The 24,624-nt window shown below is 39.6% G+C and overlaps 1 protein-coding gene across 1 annotated transcript; it reads left to right on the top strand.

The window, feature by feature from the left end:
• The first annotated feature begins 1,598 nt into the window (after window positions 1–1,598).
• Window positions 1,599–23,236, top strand: TRAF6 (TNF receptor associated factor 6). The gene is made up of 7 exons (XM_015631828.2): window positions 1,599–1,637; window positions 9,422–9,736; window positions 14,016–14,166; window positions 14,784–14,942; window positions 15,857–15,928; window positions 17,253–17,330; window positions 18,831–23,236. Exons 2-7 carry the CDS (start codon window positions 9,453–9,455, stop codon window positions 19,710–19,712), a joined length of 1,626 nt encoding a protein of 541 aa, XP_015487314.1. The 5' UTR covers window positions 1,599–1,637; window positions 9,422–9,452; the 3' UTR covers window positions 19,713–23,236.
• Window positions 23,237–24,624: the final 1,388 nt, after the last annotated feature.

Raw genomic sequence — 24,624 nt, 5'->3', positions numbered from 1 at the left:
ACCTTGGGAAAATATGATCTCATAGGGATACAGCAGGCAGCTAAAGATTTTAATTGATCTCAAATTGCTACAGTTTTGGGCGTCTTTTGTGTCCGTAAGAGCTCAATTGCTGAACAGTTTGAGCTGCATAGATCCGATACTGGAAAATGTTTTCCCTGTGCAGCTGGCACCACCGAGTGGAGGAAAGCATTTTTGCAATCCTTTCTGTTACAGCATGGGCAGTAATACGTGACAGTGGGCCTAAGTCTTACAGATTTGAAAGCCCTTTTGAATAAAATAATTCATTTATTCTTGGAATAAAAACTTCAGCTAAGTTCCTTGAACTCTCAGTTAAAATAGGTTGGACATCAGTGCCTTCGACACCTTGCAGATTACAAAAAATAGTATTTTTCAGACATACAAAACCCTCCATCTAAGCCATGCAATGATAAATTTCCTCATTTTACAGCTCATGAAAGCAGCATACAGTATGTTCTTGGCAGGAGAAAAGGGTAGCTCTGAAATTCGGCCAGTTGCCCAGGAGTGGATCCACAAAGTTTCAGTTTATTTATTTTCAATTTATTTATTTGTCCTTAATGTTGTTATTTCTTTATTGTAATTTTTTTGGAGCTCTATCTGATGGCCCAGATATTTCTCTCCCCTAACTCTTTAGCTTCCTGGCAGGTCCTAACAAAAAAAAAAAATAAAATAAAAAAAGTGTGTTTTGGACATAAGCAGTGCTCAGAGGGGTGTGTTATTAGAGTCTGACATGGCCTTGACTCCGGGAGCAGCACCCTGCAAAGGGAGACAGGCACTCTAGCCAGGGAACAAAACAATCCACTGATTTCCAGCTCCCAGGAGCATGGCATGCAGACAGAAACACTGAAAATCACTAGAAAACTGTGGCCCTCAGAAACCCCCCTTACCCCCCCAGCTTACATCGCCCCCCGAACAGTGGGAACAGTTTGTTAGATATAAATGTGTGTTAATCAGAGATTCTTGCCAAGAAAACTCCCTAATGCAACCAACCAATTTCCCGTCGTTCGATCCTAAGGAAATGAAGCTGTCTGTGTTCACACTGTCCCGGTATTTCACTTCCCTACAGCTGCCCGCTGTCCCAGCCACCGGGAGAGGTTCCCCTCTGCGCTCCCTGCAGAGGCAGCGCACCCGGCTTCGGTGCCTGCAGGAGTCCCCGCGGGACAGCTGGGGCAGGGAGAGGAAATTCTTTCTAATAAGCATGTGGTTTGGGCTGAGAAACGCCTTTTCTGCTGCTCCCCAGCCCTTAGCACGCACACCACCACCCACCACCCCCCCAGCCCCGGCTTTCAGCGCCTCGCTTTCAACAGCGCTCAGGACGGAGCGGAGCGCATCCTAGTGGCTCTTCGTAAAAGCATCAGCAGCGCGGAGCCAACATCGCCCAGGCGGGAGGATTCAGCCACCGGTGGTGACAGTTTTGTGTGTGTCGGGGAGGGGTGGCAGTGACACCGCAGTCCCCGCGACCCTGCGAGCCCGCCCCGGCGGCGCTGCCCCTCCGCGGCGGCAGAGGGCGCTGCAGCGGCCAAGGCGCCCCGGGGGCGGCGCTCGCTCCGAGCCGCTGCTCCGCCGCTTCCCGAGCACAAGCGGAAGCGGCGGCGGGCGGGGAGCGGCGGCGGGTCGCGGTGAGTCCGGCGGGACGCGGGGGACGGCCGGCAGGGTGGGGGGCTGCGGCGGATCCGGACGCCGGACTCGGGGAGCGAGGGCCCGGCTGCAGTCGGGCCGCCGCAGGCGTGTGGCGGCGCCGGGCGCGGAGCGTTTTTCCCTCGGACCGGGGCTGCCGCTGGGGAGCAGAGCCGCCTCCTGCCCGGCCCGCGGAGCCCTTCGGCCCCTTCCTCCGAGCGCGGGGCCGGGCCGGGCCGGGGGTGCCGGGGAGGGCGGCCTGCGCTGGGGCAGGGCGCTGGTGGGGCTGGGGCGCGCCGGCCTGCGCTGCTCCGGAATTGAAACCTCAGCGGGACTGAGCCCGGCCGAGCCTCCCGGCCCGGGGCCCGCAGTGGCGCTGGGATCCCGGCCGGAGAGCCTCCGTCCTGCCTCTGCCCCGGCGGCTGCCATCGGACTGCAGCGCGGGGGCTCTAGGGCTGCGCTCCCGCTTGTCCCGAGCACGTCAGCTGAACATAGGCTCTTCTTCTCTCTGTGAAATAGAGACACTCAGTACATTCTTCGGCAACGCGTTAGAGGGTAATTTGTAAAATAGGCTAGTGTTTCTAAACCCGATAGCTCTTATTTTCTAGTAGAGACTGGCAATATTTAATATTTACAGTAACTTTATTAATAGGGGTAATAAATTATGACTTCGGTAGTAATTTCCATCAATTTCGTCCGGCTCAGATAGGTCACGCTTTTCGTACCTAAACGGAAATGTCCCGCTGTAGGTGGGAGGAAAATGTTCTAATTATATCCCTTAGACCTAGTCGTTAAAGCTTGCCACAAGTATTCCCCCATGTTTGCCTCTGACACGTTCTGCAGCGCTACCCCTCAGCTCTGGATTTTGTGGTGTCTTACATGCCACTGTGAGTGATTAATAAAGTATTGATTTGAAGCTTTGGGTGAATTTTTGTGCTTTGTTCACCAACTGTTAAAAGATTTGCGAGCAAACTGCTTTGTCTCCTGTAGAATGTAAAGGCCATAAAACTTGTCCTTTTTGTAGAAGAAGGGGGAAAAAATGTCACAGAAGTATGCTGATAAAAGCACTTGGATTATCTTCATGGTACTCTGGGCGTAATTCTTCTGCATATTCCACATTACCTTCAGTTTTTCCCAGTGAGTGAAGATTCATGGAGCTTAGTCAGACTGTTGAATGAGAACTTGTCAAGAAATAAATGGCTTTTTAAGTTTTGTAGTATTGCAATACTGCATTACTGCTTTCTAGCTTAGAAAACTGCTACTGTATTTAGAAAGACAAGAGACACAGTAGGTACCCATGCTGATAGAACTTCAGCATGAAAAAATATCTGAGGTGAGCATGCATTCTTCTCTTCACCCATTGAACTTCCATGAATTTACTGTGTCAAGAAGAGTAACTTGTCTAAGCACATGCTTAAAAAAAAAATAAAAATAAATAAAAAAAAGTTTTAGACCCAGACTGAAAACTGGCCATAAAATATTCTGGGTATAAAGCATGTCAAAAAGAAAACAAAAGTAAGTGTAAGGTGGAGTGAAAAGGAGAAATGTTTTAGTTGTTTCAGAATGTGTGTTTAATTCACCATCTGCTTTCCCAGGGTCTCAGATCATTTTATTAATGCCACATACAAGGCTTGTGCCTTGTAGAGGTGGATGGTAATTAAGTGTAGCCTGGAGACTGTGCTTTGCAGAAATCACATTTGTTCACAGCCATACCTCTCCCTGCATGTTTTTGAAGTGCTTTATGGGTGTTTACTTTGTCCCACTAGGGCAGCATCTTACATTCTCTGTAGATTTACTGAGGGGTATAGAAAGACATATAGAAAGATATAATGCATATCTCAATGTGTTCTCAGCGTGCAAAGGAAGACCAGAAGCCAGAGTCACTGCCAAAGTACAGACTTAAATAGTACTGTTCTACTCACTAACAGTGTTTTCCTTGTATCTGTTTTTCTGAACAGTTCCCAGTGGCTTGAGTTTGTTTTTTGGTTATGGAAATACCCATGGAATATCTTGGTCTTAAATATAGTAAAGTATGCTTCCACTGCTCACTAAAATTAAATTTGTTTTGACATACTTAAATAAGATAAAATATGAATGTAACTGTGAGTGTGCCACCATCTAGTCTCCTAAGTAACATTAAAGCATGAAAATACTTACATGATTAAAGCCTGACAGCATTCTTTACAAATAAAGAGAAATCACCTGGAAAGCTTCAGAAAGCCCCCAAGGGCTGCTTTGCCCTAGTCAGGAGCAGTCTAAAGAGATAGTCTAATGAGCTCTGAATGTTGTTTGTATTTGCCTCAAATAAAAATTCTTTCGAGTCTTTAAGTTTGTATGTTAAAATGGTGTATGATGGTTGTCTAAAAGACTTGGAGGTCTTAAAGGCTACTGCTATTAGAAAAAAGGAAAGTTTGTTTCTCAAAAAAATAAGCAACATCCTTGCAGACTTTTGCAAGAAATGAGAATTCAATTTTTTTCAGTTACAAGTTCTGCCTGAATTTCCTATTGCTTCAGCTTGTCTAGCCATTTGGTAGCTTTGAAATGAAAGTGTTTTATAGGTATTAATTAAAAAACATTAGCATAATTTCAGGTGTTCTGCCTGGATGAGACCATAGTAATGATAGCTGCAAATCTCATAGTAGAAACACATGGTGCTTATCAGTTATCAGTAGACCATTGATTAATGTTCCTGGGAATAAGTGTTGCAAGTATTACTCCATATACAAATTATCCAAAGTCACTCCACTGGTCTGTCAGTCTCATGACCCAGAAATCTATACATACATATACAAGACAGGTGAAGAAAAGAGAAAAGTTGGCCAGTTTTTCCCGTCGATGCAGTGCTAAAGGCATTTCACCTGCTGCGTGTGTGCTGGCCAGGCTGAAAGGAAATTAATTATATTTGTGAACTTTCAGTAAGAATAAGAATTTGGAATAGTCTTCTGTATTGATACCTTATTTATATGGGTAGTCAGTGTCAATTTTTCCAGGAAAGGTCATGTGGAAATTAATTGTATTAAGCACTTCCTCATTTATAATAAAAAATCTTCTCTTATAGCAACTGATCCTTCCCTGCACAGTATTCCTTAAGTTTGCCAAATGCTTGAAAATGCAATTTCATATTTCAGTGTAAATAGTATATGTCTACTTTTACTTGCTCCCTAATACTCTTAATGATAGTGGAATTTTACAGGCAATCTGAAGATACTTTCTGATACCAGTGATTTTTTTTTGATTTATAGGAGTTTGGTGCTTGAAAATCTGTAGAAGTCCTATCTAAACTTCCTTATACTATGGGAGTTGAAAAATCAGAGTCCTGCTTTGTTGCATGCATTAATTTAAAGCAGGGCCAGTTTAAATTCTGTTTTGAAGTAGTTTTTGTCGATCATAAGGTATAGTATTGTTTCAGGAGTTTACTCTTCTGGTCTGACTGTGCTCTCTCACATCAGCCTAATCACTTTGTAATGTAGCAGTGTAAATAGCAACAGAGCACAGGTTCCTTAGTGAAGAAAGGAGTCTTTATGGTTCAAAATTGGAAGAGTGGGATGGGGACTCTTTTTCTTTTAACTGTCCTTTAACCGTCTTTTCTGGGGCGTGAAAGTTTCATCCTTAGGGCATTCCCAGACTTCTGCAGCACAGGTAGTGAACAAGTTCTGTCCATTACATTTGGCATGGAAAGCACCTTCCTTTCTGTCGGCAAACAATACAGCTGTTACCTTGGAGAGCAAAATCAACCTTTGCCAGCCCCAAGGTCTGGATACCTCTGTGCCCAGGCTAAAGCTCATTATCTCCAGAGTCAGCAGGTCTGGCAGCACTTCCTAGCTCTAGAAAAGAGCATTTCAGGTACATTACCAAATGTGGTTTAAGAGTTTCTCTGCCTTAGAAACTTCAAGCTAGCAAAACTAAGAATTACCATGTAATGATCCAGTTTAATTGCTGTTGTTCCTGGATCTGAAAGCTGGATGTTGTGGAAACAAATAAGGTACAGAGAGCAGTCTAGAAAAGTGTTTAATGAATTAAATGACTAACATTTTTTAGAAAGGATAAATTCTCAAGGCTGTAGTGTACATAAGGTATTATAAGTTAATATTTTGATATTGTTGTACTTGCATTTGACTCAGTTTTGTTCAGCACGGAGGAAGAATGGCAACTATTATCAATAAGAAAAACTGATGTTGTTTTTAGGAGATCTTAGGTTTTATTTCACTGGAAATCTGTTTCATAACCAAAAAGAAAGGCTAGCAGCTTGATTTGAATTTTGGGATATATCCTAAAATATAGGATATATCCTATAGTTTGGGGAAATAATATAAAATATAATTTGGAGGTTAAAATCCATCCTTTTCCAGCCTAAGCATTTTTTAAATTCCCCAGGAGAGGAAGGTGGAGAACTGCTACAGTAAGCTCACAGATTGTCTTCTCTACCTCACAGGTGAAAAGACCTGTCATTGCCATTCAAAGTACACCTTTCTGTAGCTGATTTTGTCCTAGCACTGTGCTGTCCAAAAAGATTAAATCTATGCTCTGCTCTTGGAGGATAAAGTAACTTCCGCAAGAAACAAGTCTAATTTCTAGTACAGGAGTTACAGTGTACAGAGAAATTAGTTTAAACTATGGTGGAGTAATAAGGCGTGGGTAATTATCTGAGTAACAGGAGTGTAGATTTTAATTTGGAAAACTGCCTTGCCCCACACCTAAAATATGTGTGGAGAAAGGAGAACTTTGCTCACAGATAAGATGAAATAGATAAGAGTAGTAGGAGGAATCTTATCTCAGATGAAATATGAACAAAGTTTAAAATCTGTCTCTTAATCACCTTAAGTTGGCTCTTTATGCCTGAATTTCCCAATTTAAAAAGATAGTTGCACTTCTTTTTTTTTGTGAACCACTTGATCATATGCAGATAAAAAGCTCCATATAGGACTTTTCAGCCTTTGCAGAAAGTGCTTTGCAGTATATCACTGAATAAGGGGGTTTTTGTGTCAGACTAGGATGACTGATTGCAGTGGCTCATTCATTAAACTGACTGGTACAGAAGTTCTGTGTCTGTAAACTGAATATACATACTTGCTAGGTCTGTAGAAACAATTCAAATGGCCAAAGAGACACTGCTTGCATAGCACTTAAATCTACAAAGTGTTCAACTAGTGAGATTATACATAGTCAGATCCTGGCTTCTTTGTAAGAACAGAATTGTAAATAGTATGGGATTTTTTTTTCCTAGGAACAGCCCAAGAGAAGAGTCACACACTTCTTTGCAATTAATGTGACAGGTGAATTTGAGCAAAGCTGTTACATTTTTCTTCTTGGAACTTCCTGAATTCCTGTGTGACATTGCTAAAGGGACATATGCTTCTCTTCCTTTCCTTAGTCTCACTAAATATACCCCGGTGGCTTTGAGTAATGTGAATTTTTCAGTCCTAGGCTGGCCTGTGGATTCTAATATCCTGCATACCAACATTCCCACTCCATTGACCCGATTTAGTTCCTGTGATTTTTCATGAAATGTGGCCCATGGACTGATCATCCTCTGCAGCAGTTGTTAAATGAGTTATGTTAGTTTAACATTGGCAACAAGCTGGGTTTCTTCTCCAGAGAGAATAGTTCTACTGATGGCAGGCTAAAAAAAAAAAAAATCTGTCACACAGAGCATCTTTCTAAGCATTGATTCCTCTGCATCCATTCTCAGTCACTGAGGGAGCTGGTGCCTTTGTGGGATTCAACTGGTTGTGTCTGAAGTATGGCTGGAGCAGCTGCTGAGAGCATGCTTGGTGTTCAGCTTGTATTGCTATTGTGTTTAGGAGCCTTGGTTATAAAGCCTGTTATGTGTTATGTATGGTGGTAGATAATGTATAGGAACAATGCATTGGGGTGGAAAACAGGAGTGGAAGGTGAGCACTGCTGGCTGGGTCAGTACAACTCAGAACTGTCAGCCTGTGCTTTGGGGCTCTGTACCTTAATGGTGTTTGGGAAATGTTCTTCAGATACTTCTCATACCCCTGCATATCCCAACAAGATAGAAAGTCATATATTTATACAACAGAATGAAAGTTCTGCTTTGATTATTCTAACTATATCTAACCAGAATATGGTAACTTTGTTTTTCTTTAGATAGATCCTCCTCTGTTTTTGGTCTGGATAGCTGGAAAAAATAGCTCATAGTGTGTTATCATGGGCAGTATGGCTAGTTGTTTATCACATAGATGGCCTAAAGCACATTTCTGTGATTTTGCATGTGTTCAAAATATATTTCCCATAAATGACAGTTGAGGCCTTGTGTGATTAGTATTTCTGTTGACACAATCTAAAGGTGTCATAAAATAAATATGAAATAAAACCACTTGTATGTCCTCCTATCCATGTACATTTTGTAAAAATGAGTTGTGGCATTAAAATTCTGATGAAGGCAAGAAAATTTTCGGTTTTCTGAGTATACGGTCAAGGTAATCCTATTCATTCTGCTGCCTCCAACATCTGCAGTAGTGATTCAGATAAACAGTTCTCAGTTCTTAGAATTTGTCTCTTGACTCGATTTCCATCCCTAATACATTTTAAATGACATAATGGTATTACAGTGAATTCATTAGGTAAACACTGCAAGAGACTTCTGCCTATACTGCTGTATAAAAGATTATCAAATCTGGGCTTATTTGGCTTGTTTTGCATGCCTGGCTCCATAACCCTCAGACTGCTCATACTGCCTTGCACCTGGTGATAATCACTGTTTGTCCAAGAAATGTCATTTATAGAAAACTAACCACAGTAGGATTCTAAGAAAAATTATTGTATCCACTAAAAAAATCAAGGGAGACAAAGGTTTCTTAGTCTTAAGAATTTGTGTTTGTTGTTAAGACCTTTTTTTGAGGCTCTCTCATTCTGTGTACAAACACTAGCAATCTGTTTGGGGGTACCAGCACTTCTTTATTTCATACCTATGAGTTCACCCTGCTTTGGAGGAGTATTGTAAAAGCAGGCTTTAGTATGCCATCCACCACTCTTCAGGGGAAGGTGACTTTTGTTCCTACAATCTGTTCCTACAATCATGTCCCTTGTTGTCCCTGCCAGCTAGCCTGGAAGAGGGAAAGGAGAGCAAGAGCTCTGTTTGAGTACTAGTAATTTGTAGATAGCTTTTGAGCTGTGGAATTATTATCCTTATCTCATGTGTAGCTTCTTACTCAATTTAAAGTCCTGTTGGCAGTTCTAAAATGTTACCAGCAGTGCTGTATATTTGAATTTCATTTACAGCACATCAGCTGCTTGGTATAAGTATTTGGACTTATAATATATTTGTGGTCCTGCAGCTAAGTCGATTTAAATCTATATTGTGAATTGCTCGATACAGAAAATGCTAAATAACATATACACTGCAAGGAAAATATGGAATTGAGCTGTTGTCCTCCAAGAAACCTTGATTTTGTACAGCATTTATTCCACACAAAATCTATTTGAATGTCTTAGAAGTAAATAATATGGAAGGACTAGAGAAGCATCTTCAGTAGACATAGCAAGGACAAAGAGGATTCCTCTTTTTACAGAAATCAGTCATAGGAAAGAGATTACAGAAAGTGGGGGGAGTGTTCGAACTATGCTGACAGGATGCAGTGTCCTTTCCTACATATCGTAAGATAAGCAAAAAAAGATAATGGGGACAAAACAAAACCAGTGATTTTGATTAGAACCAAATCTAACCAGTATTTCTGGTCGGAAATAAATTTTGTTCGTGCCTGGGAGGAAGGGGGGGGTCTTGAAACACTTGAAAGTAATCCATGTTTTTTCCCTGCTGCAGCGCAGTGCCGTGTAGCCCTTGCTGAGCAGCCATGAGCCTGCTGCACAGTGACAGCAGCTGTGGAGCCGGGGACAGCGGCTGCTGTGCAGCCATGGCCAGCGCCTGCAGCGCCGCAGCCAAGGAGGAGAGCTCCAGCGTCGGCAGCGGCAACCAGCCCGCCTCGTTCACGGAGGAAACGCAGGGATACGACGTGGAGTTCGATCCGCCCCTGGAAAGTAAATATGAGTGTCCCATCTGTTTGATGGCTCTCCGGGAGGCGGTGCAGACACCGTGCGGCCACCGTTTCTGCAAAGGCTGCATTGTCAAATCAATAAGGTAAAAAGGAGAACTCGTGGAAGCGGCTTTTAAGAAGAAATTCGTGTACTAGAACAGTTTAAGGTCAATCTATACTGAATAGAGCTGCCCAAGGTGCATTACCACTGGGTGCTAATAGAATTCTGGAAATGTATTATTCATTAAATGTGCTATATATGGCCAGAATGTCACAAGTTTAGAAGTTTAATGAGCTTTAGATAGTTCGCCATTTTTGCAAACTTAGCCAGGTTATGAATCTAAAAAATTTATTAAACTTCAAATAATAATTAAAAAAGAAAGGTAGACAATTCCCCCAAATAAATTCTGTTTTCAGCTTGAGATTATAAAATTTCCTGTCTTGTGCCTATGATTGTTTCTCTTGATAACTACAGGAAACTACAGACAACCTGATTTCTTGGTGCAGATAAGGCAATTCGTGCTTTCAGTTCTTCACTTGAAATTAGCTGCTTCCTTCTGAGCTGAAAGAGAGAACGTGATGAGGGAATAGTTTTAAGCAAAGCATTGGAAGAGGAAACCAGGTGTCATATGAGGGACTGGGAATAAGATACAAAGGCAGGAGCAGACTGGGTTTATAAAAATGGATGACTGAAAGAGCAAGAAAGGGCAGAGAGTACCTTGTAGAGAGCACTTGCCTTAAACCAGGAATGAAGTCATCAGTGTCCTACACATGTGAGTGAGTACTGGATTATATTGATAGATATTATGCTGTAAGATTTTTCCTTTTCAGCATAAGCCAAATTTTTTTCTTAACTATTGCTCACTTAGTTCAAATGTCACTTTGGTAGGAATTTATATATTCAGTTCTGTGTGAATGTATGTAGAATTAGCTAATTTTCAACCTCACTTCGCACACTTTTATGTAAAGATCATTAAACTGTCTTCAGTGTTACTGTATCTTTCCCTGGCATTTATTTTATAGCATGCAGAATGGACAGTGCTTGCTTGATTGGTTTTTCATACCACTTGTCCATAGTTGTATTCCATTTCTTTTTCTTCCCTCTCCATCACTTGTCGCTCACTAAATGAATAGTATGCCAGCAATTACATTCTCTGAATACAGTGTTTTTGTGGGCATCTCTGTAGTTTCTGCTAAATAAATTCTCAGAAAGAATTTCTCCATGGAAAGGACCATGACCAGAAGCTTCTGCTTCTATTATGCCCTTCCTGTATTTTACTTAATTTCTATGAATAGTGATGACTGTTTCAGTGAATACTAAACAAGGTAGAAAGCATTTTTTTCTCTTGAGACTGTAGCTCATCAGTGTAATATTTCAGATGTTTCACTGCTAGTGAGAGTTTTCCCTCATTCCCCACTGAACTCTGTCTTTGGAGGACAGTTTGTGGAAATGCTTGTGAAGTGCCAGAGCACTCTGAATCCCTGAAGGGCTGAACTTAATGGTATCTTAATGGCATGCTTAATTGGTATCCATAGATCAAGCTATTGATTTGGATTATGTAGTGCCTACAGTTATGGTATCAATCTGCAGTATGTACTGTCTACAGTACCAGATTGAGTGAGAAGCTTCTACAGAACTAAAATGAAAATGGAAAGTGATATTTTACATTCTCTAAGTACTGGTTTTTTTCAGCGATGTCACAGCCTTTATTTGATCAGGAAAAAATGCTTCTCTTTATTCTTCATTTCTTCTTTGTCTTAACTCAAATGAATACAGAAATTAAGAATTTTAAATGATGAAGGATGGACAAGCATTTTTTGCTTCTTGTGGCTTACACAAAAATTGTAGTTGTTTATGTTGAAGAAGTTGTGGCTGCAACTAGGAAAAAAAATTTTAAAACCTTTTAAAAACTGGACTCTTCGATCTTACAGTGTGAAGGACATGATTAGATGAGATTTGATCACAGTAAATGTTTGCCTCCCAGAAAGTCTTGGCAGCTTTTTAAATAAAGCTGTCTGAAGTGCTTTGAAGTGCTATAAATCATGGAAGAGGAGACGCTTACCTACCTAAGTAACTACAAATGAGTTTACGAATGTTACTTGTCAATAAAATACATTACTGGAAATTTTAGAAGAACTAAGTTCGGGTGCAGTAGCTAATTCAATTTCACTCCAGTCTTCTTCTGTATCTTAGGGCAAAGCTAACTTAGGGTTTGCAGTAGAGCTTGCCAAATATCAGAACCTCTGTTTGTTGGAAAAACAGAGTTGTGAGGTAACAAGGGACAGCAGGGAAATCTTTGGGTGCTGGCAGTTCATCCAGCAGCTGGCATGGCTGCAGTTAAAGTCTCTGCCAACTGTCTCATCTTCTCGGCTAAACCACTCTCTTGTCAAAATCACAGAGCAGGCTTTTCTTTCAAAGTTATTCTGGCTTTACTCGTGATACCTGTATTTTAATCTCAAGGGAAATTACAGAAATATTCATTGTACTTTGTAGCAGATGGCCACTCTTTCACAGGTACTGTTATGAGTGGCAGAGTGCAATGTGATAAATAATTCCAACATAGGAAAGTGTTCATTTTAATATGAGTTAGAAGATGCATAACTCAGTTCTGTCACAGGAAATGTATACCAACATATTTGTTTCTAGATGAATTTTAGAAGTGTTTTAAACACAATCTTGATCCTTGTAAATAGTATTTGAAGCCTGTTTAATGTCCTACAACAAGTTATTGCTTTTTCCTTACTACACTTTCCTACTTTGGGAAATTGCATTTCATTCTTATTTTGCCCTTTATCTGTTAGTTATTTCAGCTGGGGATTTGGTGATCATTATTTCAAATTGATCTGTTGCTGGCTGCTCATATTCATGATTACCTTTTCTTTGTAGAAATAAAGCTGCTGTCTTATCAGCAGGCCTGTTGAGCTGTCTTTATACTACACTAAACAGGGTGTTTGTAACCAAGTTATACCTGTGAAAACTGATTTCCTGTAGGTTGTGAAGTGAGGGAACATTTCTGGCTTGTGACAAAGATCACACTGGTCATAGCTCAAGGAGCTCTGAAACAAGACAAGCTAGGTGTTTTCTTTCTTCCATTTGTTTAGGAGTGTGATTCTCAGGCATGTGGTGAGCTTGCTCTGCAAGCAAAACTTACGAAAGGAAGTTCATTGCCTCTTTTTGAAGTGGCAACTTTACCTCCACTTCCTCTAGCAGCATTGCTGATGGAGTTGCTGAGCAATTATTTCCTCTTCCAACAAAGAACATAAATTCCTTCTTGGTCTCCACAGCCCACTAGGTTCTACTTCTCCTCATGCTTGCAGGCAGTGACAATGATCTGGCCTTTGATCCTTGCACCACAAGTGCTCTCTGACATTTTTCCACCCCATGTATTTTTCCATTTTATTGCTGTTTCCATTAGCACTCAAGAGCTTTGATCCCTCATGCCTCTTTAACTGCGTTATTTAATTGTGAATCAATATGTTGGCCTACTGCTTTCAGAATGATCTGATACTGAAAAATTTGGATACTGGAGGTGATCCCCTTTTTTACTCCATTTCCAAAGATTTTTGTATGTATGTGCAGGTAGACAGAACTGATGAACTGGAACAGGCTGTTAGTTACCTTGTGCAGGTTGCATGCATCCATGTTCCATCAGATTCCAAACCTTCACCAGTTAGCACTGACTTCCAGTCTGCTGTTAAAATGGCTTTAGATGCAACACCCAGTTCCAAATCCAGTGTAATTTTCATACTTACTAATAATTTTTGTGTCAGGAGGTTTTCACTCTGTTTGTTGTATAATGAAATTGAAGGATGACCAACTGATCAAATACTGTATAGCAAAACCAGCAAACTGAGCAGTGTGTGTAATGCCAAACAGATGAAGTCAGTCTGCAAAAAAAAGACAATTTGACTTTTTTTCTTAGCTGTGATCACCTTGGTTGTTTATGAAATGAGGAAGAAATGAGAGGAGGTCTAAGAAAGTTTAAGTAATTGTTTTTAAGTAGTATGTGAAATATTATTTGATGTTCAAGCTATGTGAAGTACTTACAGAAACAAGACTGTTACTTCTTAGTATCTTTACATATTCCTCAAGTTTGTTTCCAGAATACTTAACATGGCATTTGTACAAATAAAATGTGTTTAAGTTTGAAAAGTGCTGCAACCCCAGTCATGCTACCTCCAGTGAAACTGTGGTTTCAATTTTTCTGAAATGCAATTCATATTTTCTAGCCATTGTCACATAAATATCATTGTTTTCAAAGATCATCTTACTGTGTTACTATTTGGCCACTAATGTCTTGCTGGTGTAAAAATATTTTAAATTAATTCTTGGAAATCTGTTGGTAATATTGAAATATCTTTCCTTGCTTTTCTGCATTGTAGAGATGCAGGTCACAAATGTCCTGTAGACAATGAAATTCTGCTTGAAAATCAACTTTTTCCTGACAACTTTGCTAAACGAGAAATCCTTTCATTAATGGTCAAGTGTCCCAACAAGGGCTGCAGCATGAAGATGGAGCTCAGGCACTTAGAGGTGAGAAGTAGTTTTGAAAACACAGAACCTTGTTTTCATGGATGAGTAAAAATTTGAAATAACTTAGATAGATGGTCACTCCTGGTGACACACCTGGTACTCATTTATGCTGACTCAGTGCATTTTTCTTTCAAGACTATAGCTACACATACTGATTTTTAATGAGTGTTTAATTGTAGTTAGGTGATTCTCAAGTGAACATCACAGTGCATGACAATTGTACTGATGCAGCTTTCTGCTGAGGGTCATTCATGTTTGTCTTTTGATCAGCTATGTCTGTGCTTCACACAAGTTTCTTAGTCAGTTTAGTAGTCTCTCAAAGCAGCTACATGTATTAGTTGAAATAATTGTTTTGGAAAATAATATATGCAGTTAGATGGAAAAATATAAAACAAATTTTTTACTGAGAGCTTTCTTAAAGCTCTGAGTACATGAAACCATGGCCTTAGTAATGGGACAGTAACAGGCTGTTGGTAGAGTCAGCATAAGTTTATAAGGATTTCCTTGCATGAAGGAAAGGTTGTGATTTGTTTGTCTTGCACTGTGCTTTCTCTTGAAAATGGGTGAGATGATAGTTCTTGTTTGAAGTATCAAATCCCTCTTCTGCCCTTCTGCAGGACCACCAGCTGCAGTGTGACTTTTCCACTGTGGAATGCCCACAGTGCCAAGGAACCTTCCCCAAAAACCATCTGAAGGAGCACATGACCCAAGAGTGTCCGAGGCGTCAAGTGTGTTGCCCAAACTGTGCCACATCCATGGCCTACGAAGATAAAGAGGTAGCAGGAGTCTCAGTTTGTCAACCTGCATTCACATGGGTTTGCTTGGAAAGGGAACAGCAGTTAAAGAAAAGATACAACTGGAAGGTTTTGGTCTAGAAGAGCTCTTTGTGTTGCTGTGCAGCTGAGAAGCTACAAACTCAGGATATGAGCCTGGAACAGACAAAAGCTGTGGAGAGATTGTCCTTAAATACAAACTAACTGGGAACCATGTGGTGTGAGGAGACTTGTGGACTTTAAGAACCAAAGATTTCTGATCTTACTATCAGACAGGCCAGTATCTACTGCCCATAGAATACAAAAAGCAGTATTTACATTTACAGGTTTTATGCCTGGCAGAGAGGATGTATCAGGAGATAAATCTTTTGGGGATATCTGCTACCACACAAGACCAAGATAATTTATTGAATTCTTTTCTGTCTCTGCATTTTTCACTTGGGTGATAGTGAGGAAAATACTTTGCTTTTGCTCTTACCATTTCTCTATCTCTATATGGATGTGTTTTATCTCAAGGCCTATGAAATGTTCTTGGATATTAATATTGTGAATAGTCAATCAAAGATATTTCAGAGAGTCCAACAATACAAATATTTAAAAAGAAACACTTTTGTATAGTTAAGTGCAATGGAACGTGAATTTTAGAAACTTATGATTAAAATCAGATTTCTTTGGAGCATAAGAGCTTTAGGAAATAAAATATCTATAATTTTATGAATCTCTTGTATAAGTCCAGGAAAAAATAGAAAACATACTGTTCAGGGTAAAGGGATTGTCTTTGTTTCACAGCTGCATACAGCTAAATGCAAAATGAGAAATATCAATAAAAATCTAATGTCTAATCAAGGGTGATTAGCCCTCTCCTAAACTGGGTAACTTTACTGATGCTTTCTCCCCTCTCTCTTTTGTTTGATCAGCTTCATGACCAAACGTGCCCACTTGCCAATGTATATTGCGAATATTGCAACACAGTGCTCATCAGAGAGCAGGTAAGAGAGACTCCCTTTTTATCTGCTTATTCTAAGTCAGATGTTTTGTATTTACATCACTTCTTTAATCTGAAATTAAGCTCAGAAATACAGTTTGTCTACTAGCTGCTAAATCACTACCTGCCTCTCTCTGAAAATGTCCAGTGCAGATATGATACTCCCATAAATGCTGCTCCAGCTTGCAGTTGCAATCTGGCAAACCTCTGTAGGATTTTGGCTGCCCAACACATTGTTCAGCTATACTGCTTCTTGACAGAGGCCATGCTGCAAATTTAATCTTGAATGGAGTTGAAAAAATACCAACAACTGTCAGTGGTTATGGCTGACATTTCAAGAGGAGGCTTTGATTTGGGCAGAGAGGGAGAGTTTTTGTACTTGGAAAGCCACTGTAGAAAGTAGCTATAAGTAAATTCACTATCAAACTGGGATATTGGCTGGAATTTTGCTTGTCCATTACTGTTGTAATAACCATTATTATGTCTTCTGTTCAATAATAACATGTGCAGTCATTGGCAGGAAAATGATAAATATTGACTTGTTTAATTTGAGATGGCAAATGTGTTGATGGCCTGGGTTAAAATAAAAAATTATCTTGTAAAATTGCACAAATACTCTGGAAAACAGGACTGAGCTTAATAATGACAAAGGAAAAAGTCTGTTGTTAGGTAGAGTGATGAACTACAGAAGTGAGGAACAGAGAATGATAGCTGATCTTTATTAGCCTTGTGCTTTGTTGTGATATTTAAACAAGGCAAACACCTGGGGTTATACAAACAGGGATTCTGCCTGTGAAACACTGAATTATCCTTTGCTCTGTTTAGTGCTCATAAGGCATCAGCTCAAGTTGTTGTGCTTTTGAAGGAGAGTGGATAGGGAAGATCCAGAGCAGTAACATGACTGATCTGGAAAACATGGACCACAAGAAAATTGGAGTAACTTGAACTTTTTGAGGAAGATGATAATAAAGAGAGACACAATAAGTATGTGCAAGTAGTCCTTCAGAAGGGAAGAAATTGAACATAATCTGGCTGGGGGATAAGCTAGAAACAAAAGGTATTTGGTCTACAAGGAAACCTGAATGTTTTCTGAGGCCTAATGTAAAAACAAAGTCTACGAATTGTTGCTGTACACACAAGTGAGAAATATAATTTTTATCATCAGCTGATGTTTTTGTTTAAAACCTGTGTATTCCCTTAAAAAATTACATAGGTATAAACTGATCTGACTTCAGGTACCTGTTCAAAATCCATCCAGCTGTATTCTTTTTGGATAAGAGAATAAATACTCTTGATGGAGAAGTAATATCAAATCTGATTTGTTTTAGATGCCTAACCATTATGACAATGATTGTCCTACTGCCCCAGTGCCATGTTTTTACAGTGCCTTTGGGTGTCCTGAAAAGGTAGGCCTTTTATCAGTACCTTCTGAATTGCAGACCTTCTGCATGATTTGTCTGTTGCTTTTGTAATGTGTTTTCCTACTCTTGTCTCATTCACCAGCCCAAAATCCTCAGTGATTTGTGGTTGTGGATTTTTTATTTTGAGGTATCTTAATTCTGAAACAGTGCATGTTGATACACTGCATTTCAAAATTGCTTTTTCAAATTTAAAAAGTTCTGTGAACAATTTGCTTGATGACCTTGCTTTTATTATTTTGTGTTTTCTCAGCTTTCATGTCAATAAAATAGCTTCTAGCATTTCTTCCAAAGTTGGGGCCAAATATGCTTATGACTCCTAAAGTTCCATGAAGAAAATAAATTTTATTAAATTCTAAAATTATTAATCTAGATACTCTTATTTCTAGTTTTTTAAGACCTCTTGGTTAAAATGTGTCTTTCCCTTTCATTTCCACATCAGTTTTCATACACCATTTGGTACTATGGAGCATTTTAGCAAATCAATGAAAGGAGTACAGTGCTGATTTAGAACACAGAAAAATTCTAAATATATTTATCACTAACAGTCTTTCACCATCTCTTTGTTTTGAGTTGAAGAGTCTTACTGAAATTGTACACCATAATTCATGATGGTTTCATAGGAAAATTATCACTCCTACAAAACCTGAAATTTTTTATCATGAATGCTCATTAACAAGAAGGTGAATACATAGTGCTTGCCTTTGGAATATTTGACAAGAATGCCTTCAGAGTAAAATACTCCATTTTTCTTCACATCTTGCTTTTACTTTCAGGTGCACAGTTTGAAATATACTGTTCCTATTTCTCAATGTATGTACTACTGAAATACTGCATGTCTTTATTCAAAATTGCCTCCATTTGAAGTGTGGGTCTTAGCCTTTAATAAGAAGTTGTTCTCAGTCTTTTCTGGAGAATTTAAATTTTGTTGTATTCCTGGAGATGCTGCAGCTTCTGTAAAAATATATCAAAGGTTCCCTTATTAAACATTATATAGAATTAATGCAACTATACCATATGCTATTACTTATGATAAATATTCTAACAAGAATATGTGAAATCCCAAAATCCCAAGCCAACAAAAACAATAATGCACATATCTGATTGATATTGCAGTCATTTATGTCAGTTCTATCTTAAGTTCCCAGGTTAACAATTCTCTGCTGAAATCACCTCATATCTACACTTTTGTTGAACCCTGGCTGTATCAACATCAGGGCAAAGAATAAAGATCTTTTCCAACCTAAATGATTCTGCAATTTACCCACTGGTATTTGAACTTCTTTTTTCATTTTTCCTAACAGTGATCTTAAATTTGGAGCTCTCCATTGGTAAAGTGCTATTTTGTCACACCTTTGTCTTTGATTCACACTACAGTTTTTCTGACATGACAAAAGCAACTACTTGTTTGATTTTCTTCAGAGCCACATTTAAAATGTGATTGCAGATGTTTGATGTGTTCCTAATGCCATATCTCTTAAATTCTAGATGCAAAGGAATGAACTGGCTCGACATATGCAGGAGTTCACTCAGGTTCACATGAGGATGATGGCTCAGAGTTTTCAGAATATCAGTGTTACTGCTGCAAATCCTGTACCCTTCATCAATGGCCTACCCTTTGAGCCTGCCCTCTTCTCACACGTGTCACATGCTGCATATGACTGCAATACAGAAGTTGAAAACTTCAAAGAAACTATTCAGCAGTTGGAAGGTCGTCTGGTAAGACAAGATCACCAAATCAGGGAACTCATTGCTAAAATGGAGACTCAAAATGCTCACGTGGCAGAACTCAAACGTACTATCCGAAATTTGGAGGGAAAGATTACTGAAATGGAGGCACAGCAATGTAATGGTATTTATATCTGGAAGATTGAGAACTTCAGTGGACTGCAGAAAGCCCAGGAAGAAGAGAGACCTGTAGTGATGCACAGTCCTGGCTTCTACACAGGGAAGCCTGGCTACAAGCTGTGCTTGCGCCTGCATATCCAGTTACCAAACGCTCAGCGCTGCGCTAATTTTATCTCTCTGTTTGTCCACACTATGCAAGGGGAATATGACAGCCACCTGCCCTGGCCGTTCCAAGGCACCATACGACTTTCTATTTTGGATCAATCAGAAGGCCCAGAAAGGCAGAACCATGAAGAGGTGATGGAAGCCAAGCCAGAGCTACTGGCCTTCCAGAGACCGACAATTCACCGCAATCCTAAAGGTTTTGGTTATGTGACTTTCATGCACCTGGAGAACTTGAAACAGAGAACCTTCATCAAGGACGACACGCTCCTGGTGCGCTGCGAGGTTCTAACGCGCCTGGACTTGAACAGTGTCCGCAGAGAAGGGTTCCAGGCCCGCAGTACTGATGGAGCCATGTAGCCTGCAAGTCTTAACCAGGGCAATGGAGCCTTACTCATGTTTTTCCATACAGATCACACAAGTGCTTCATTGTCCACAAAGGCTGCATTTGTAAAAGATCCTAGTTGCCAACACAGTTGATCTTCATGTGAGTGGGACTTTGTTGTTGCTGGCGTATTTTTTTTCTATATGAGGTCATATGTTTAAATATTTGGTAAGGTTCTCTCTTAAAATAATAAGCTACTTCTGTAGCAAGCTAACTAAAAGAAGTGTTAATCAAAACTTCACTGCCTACAGGAAAATCCTATTGCAGAACCTGTGCATCTCAGATCGCTAAAACTTCAGTTGTATCGAATAGACCTGTAAGTCTTTTCACCTCGGTGCCTTGGAATAGATGCTGTTGCAAGGAAGGAGCAAAATTAATAAAAATGAGGGATTTTTTTTCATTTGTTTTTTCACAGAGCTTGGGAAAGCTGAAAGAGTTTCTATATTGACTTATCTAGAATTTTGCATTGGCTATGTGTCTCTTGAAGTTTGAAGTTAGGGTTAAGACTTTGTTCATGTCACCAGAGGTTCAGGTATGCTTTGACCCTTTCCTCCTTCAGGAAGTTGCATGTTGATGTAGAGTTGATGCAGAGTTGATGCTGGTATTTTCAAAAAATATGAGGTAGTGTTGTGGAGAAGGCTAAATGACTCTGAGCTGAGTTCACTGAAGAAATATTTGAAATGTGGTCTGAAGGTGCCTCCCTAATTCTCTTTATTAAATCTTTCTCTAAGAGTGTGGTCTAGGCCCAGAATGTCAGCCACAATCAGCAAGACATGTAGAAGTTTAGCATTTGAATGAAATCCCTTTGTGCTGGTGGGATCTCCTAGTGCTGGACATGTTTCAGGTTAAGAGTGCACACATGAGCAAAAGGATATACTAAACAGAGGGTGATGCAGAATTTGTTTTACTGCTGTTGAAACCCGAATTTGTACCAAATCTGAACTTGTGACCTGCATCTGTTCAGGTGATCTCTTGGTGTTGTGGGTGAGGTACCCAAGTCATCCCCTGTGAATTCTCTGTGGGCAGCTGGCCATATCAACATCCAACTGCTGTGGGTATTTCCTGTCCCTTTAGACAATAGGAGCTGGGCCAGCTCAGCAGTTTGGATGGTAAGGAAAGCCTATTAATTCAGCAGCATGAGGAAAAATTGTAATCCTGTTTGCATTTAGGAAGAAAATCTGGCTTCCATAATTACTCATTTATCAAACACTAGATTCACTGTGTCAAAGATTCATGAGGTTCTTAATGCTGTGTGTATTACTGTTTTCTGTACTGACTGATTGTGTGCCATGTAAATATTAGTTTTGACCAGTCCAAGCTGAATGGTTCAAGTTCACTGGTGCTAAAAGTTTTAACTTTCATGGTGCTGATAAAATTCTGAATCTCATCTTTAAAAGGAGGGAAGAAAAAAGTTTTGTTCACCCCATAACCTAAGTACAAGTTCAGATCCTATAGAAAGAACTAAACAATGCATGAGCTTCTGTGTCTTCTTTATCCAAGCTCGTGAAACAACCTAAAGACTGGAGACAGTGCAGCTTAAGAGATACTGAAGAGTGTTCCAACTATTTGGCCTCATCAAAGCAATACCAGTGGGGAAAGGGCACATTGCTTAATATAAACAAGATTAAAGAAAGTCTTCTGTAGTTTAGTGGTTTGGGAAGATACTCTGCCTGCCTGCATGAGAGGTAAAAGTTCCAGGACCCAACTTACCACTTTGTTCATCGTATCCAGATGAGTAAAATTTCTTCTGCCAGTAGAATCTATTAGATGGAAGAGGGATTGTGCTCAGTGGAGTATTGTCACTAGTGAAATATGAATTTCCTGGCTAATGGTAAATGCAGTTAGTTGTTGATGACTTCAGTGTATTCTCTGTCACTAGGGGACATGTGAGCATATGTGACTCAAAATAGGGAAAGATCTCAACTTTAAAACCAAAGTAGATTTTATAATGAATAGCCTCATCCTATCAACTGAATTGTTCTGGAGTATCTTCAGCTGGAGTATTTCCAGTAAAGCCATTCTTACTCAAGAGCTGTCGATGCTCATGGCAGCGCACAAAGCCACTCTGCACAGAAGGCACTGTACACGACTTCTCCATTTTTAGGCTGTTACCTATCCATGTTTTTTCAAGATACTCAAAAACTGCCATTCTCTTTTGTTCCCCCCTTTTTGGGGGGCAGGAGGGGGAGGCAGTCCCAAAAAACACTTGTCATATGAGAGCTTCTTCCTGCTCCAGGTCCTTCCTCAACCCTAGCAATAAGAAAAATGTCCTTATTCTCTGTTCAAATAATTTATACCCAAGACCCAATAAATGCATTAACACTTTTTTTTGCTTTTGAAGATTTGCATTCTGAATGAAATTTTTGCTTTGAGCCTTATCTGCTAGATCTGATGTACTTTTGCCTCTGAGGAGGAAACTCCCTGTGATGGCAGGGTTTAAACGATTCAGGTTAAAACTGTACAATAGCACAAGCCAATAGGGAATAGAAGGCTACTGCATGTATAATTCTGTATTGGCCACAGTAATATGGATGCTTTATTCACTGCTGCTATTCTATTGGTTTTGTATTTTTATATTACCAACTAGAACTCTGAGTGATGTCAAATTACTGTAATGTCAGAGTATTCCATGAGAGACTGTCAGAGCTAATATGCTAAGCATCAGTTAAATCCATAAAAAGGTTATAAATGTTAACGAAATACTTATTCATGTACTTGTTCGATTTTCCTCTTTCCCCTTTCTACACATCTCTTCTTTTGAGAACTTTTTTTACCATGGTGGATTGAGGTATAATTGCTAGAACTATTTAAATGGAAGAAAGGTCTGCAGCATTGAGTTGTCTCTAAATCAAATAAATACTTTAATTAACTGTCTCCTGTGTAACTTGTTCAGCAGTGGGGTTTCATTCTGTAACTCAATGCTTTGCAGCATTACTAGAACTCAAGGTGGTTTAAAAAGTAACTTAGCTTCTTTTATCTTCCAAATTTCTGTTGTCTTTAAGATGTTTTAAGTCACCGACTCTTAGTACGTGTATTTGCAAAGCTGCTATGGCACAAAGTCCCAATTATAATATATTATGAACACGTTTGCCTTTGAATGTCTTCCCCTGCGGGGCAGGGAAAATTATTTTGCTAAAAATGTTAGTATATAATGTATATGTGGGAGCTCAGATAATGTGAGATGTATAGAGTTGTTTTTTAAGTGGTCTTATGAGATGTCTGGTCATGTTTGCTATCAAGGGATAAAACTTGCCAATTAAATGGAATCAGGGTGAGCTTTCTGTTCTTATTTAGAGATGGCAGCAGACCAAATACATTGATGATGGATGCAAAAGACTGTTCTGTGTCAATGTTAAAGGTTTGTATTGGTTTGCCTTTGAAATGAAAGTACTCCTGTTCTCTTGGAATAATTGATTGATAGTTTAATATATTTTGTAATTAATGCACAGCTATGTTTCTGACAGAACTTTAAAAAATAAAGTAAATAAACTGTGCACTGCATGTTGCATCTTTATTCATATGGAGGGCTATTCAAAAATATTCACTGATGCAGGACTGCTGTGGTAGTTTCTCTGTCTTGTGGGTTTCAGAAGTGGCTGGTATCATATAGTGCCAAGAAGGCAAAGAATGTATTTCAAGATAAAAAGCTTCCAGAATTTATAAAGGGTAGTGGTAGTTTTATTCATTACTAGAAGATAGAGCTCATGTAATAGATAATAAACTAAGTGTTCTCATAATCATACTGTAGTTGAAGATGCAACTCTCCAAAAAGCTGCACACTATCACCTCACTGGCCACATATCTGCTTGCTCATTTTATTTGTCATAAAAACAACTATGGGCTGAAACTGTGTTGCAGGAGACTGAGATCAGAAACCAGATGGTGTTCCTCTGGCAGTGAAAGAAGTATGGACTTTACTGCAATCTCTTGTTTATCTCTCTGGATCTGTTCTTAATAGCATCTGCAGGAAGGGATATTCCAAAGCTTAAGATTCTTCTGAGTAAAGTTAGTGGTATTGCAATAATGTGCTGTTAATGTCAAGTTAATTATGACTTAGTCTTTCCTCCATTAGGATGGTCCTAATAACTTCCATGAGTAATGGATAGGAAGGCCTGCTCAGACATTGGTTATCTGTTGTGTTAATCCATTTTTAGTGTTCCATACTTTAGGTGCACTAAAATCTTCTTTTGATAAGACGGATTAATAATGACCTTTTTCTAAGCAGGAAAAGCTAATATTTGCAGCAGCCTCAGGAATGGAAGATCCACATGCAGAAGCAGAAGAACAGCAGTGCAGGAGCATGTTCACACCTGTGTAAATACAAATATACATACATACATCCATGTACCTGTACATTTCTGAAAAAAGGTGGCTGAACTAGATATGGACCAGGATACTCTGACTGGATATTTTCCTGAACAAATACCAGTTAATTCCAGAGACTTCACAAGAAGAACGTGTTTGTTTCAGCTAAAATCCTTAACTAGTGCCAAACCAGTTGCTTTGCTACCTTCCTCATCCCCAAAAAGCGTGAGCCCAACACTCCAGCTGTTGTGGCTGGAAAGAGAAACTCCCTGTGCCATTCCTTACTACACTGCTAAACTTCAGCTCTTCTGTGCTGTCTCTCATTTAGGAGCTGTGACTATTTAGCCTGTTCCAAGACAGCTTTAACTGAGGTCAACAAAGCTTCCTGAATTAGCCCTGAAAAGGGTTGAGTGTGGTATTGGCAAATGCAGCAAATACAAGGGAGCACAAGGGGAATTTAATGGACCAAATATGGTGAGAAGGGAATGCCAGACCTGTCTGGATGAAATGAGTAAGAGGGCTGATGAATTCTGCCTGTTACTCATCTTGGCTTAAAAAAAAAAAAAATTAAAAAAAAAAAAA

Source organism: Parus major, chromosome 5, assembly GCF_001522545.3.
Source record: "Parus major isolate Abel chromosome 5, Parus_major1.1, whole genome shotgun sequence".
NCBI lineage: Eukaryota > Metazoa > Chordata > Aves > Passeriformes > Paridae > Parus > Parus major.
This window is presented reverse-complemented; position numbering and strand designations above follow the sequence as displayed.

Excerpts from the sequence above, each read along its gene's own strand:
- TRAF6 (XM_015631828.2), top strand. The coding sequence starts at position 9,453 with ATGAGCCTGCTGCACAGTGACAGCAGCTGTGGAGCCGGGGACAGCGGC. Across the intron at positions 9,737-14,015 it reads TGCATTGTCAAATCAATAAG|AGATGCAGGTCACAAATGTC; the intron begins GTAAAAAGGAGA and ends TCTGCATTGTAG. Across the intron at positions 15,929-17,252 it reads CAGTGCTCATCAGAGAGCAG|ATGCCTAACCATTATGACAA; the intron begins GTAAGAGAGACT and ends GATTTGTTTTAG.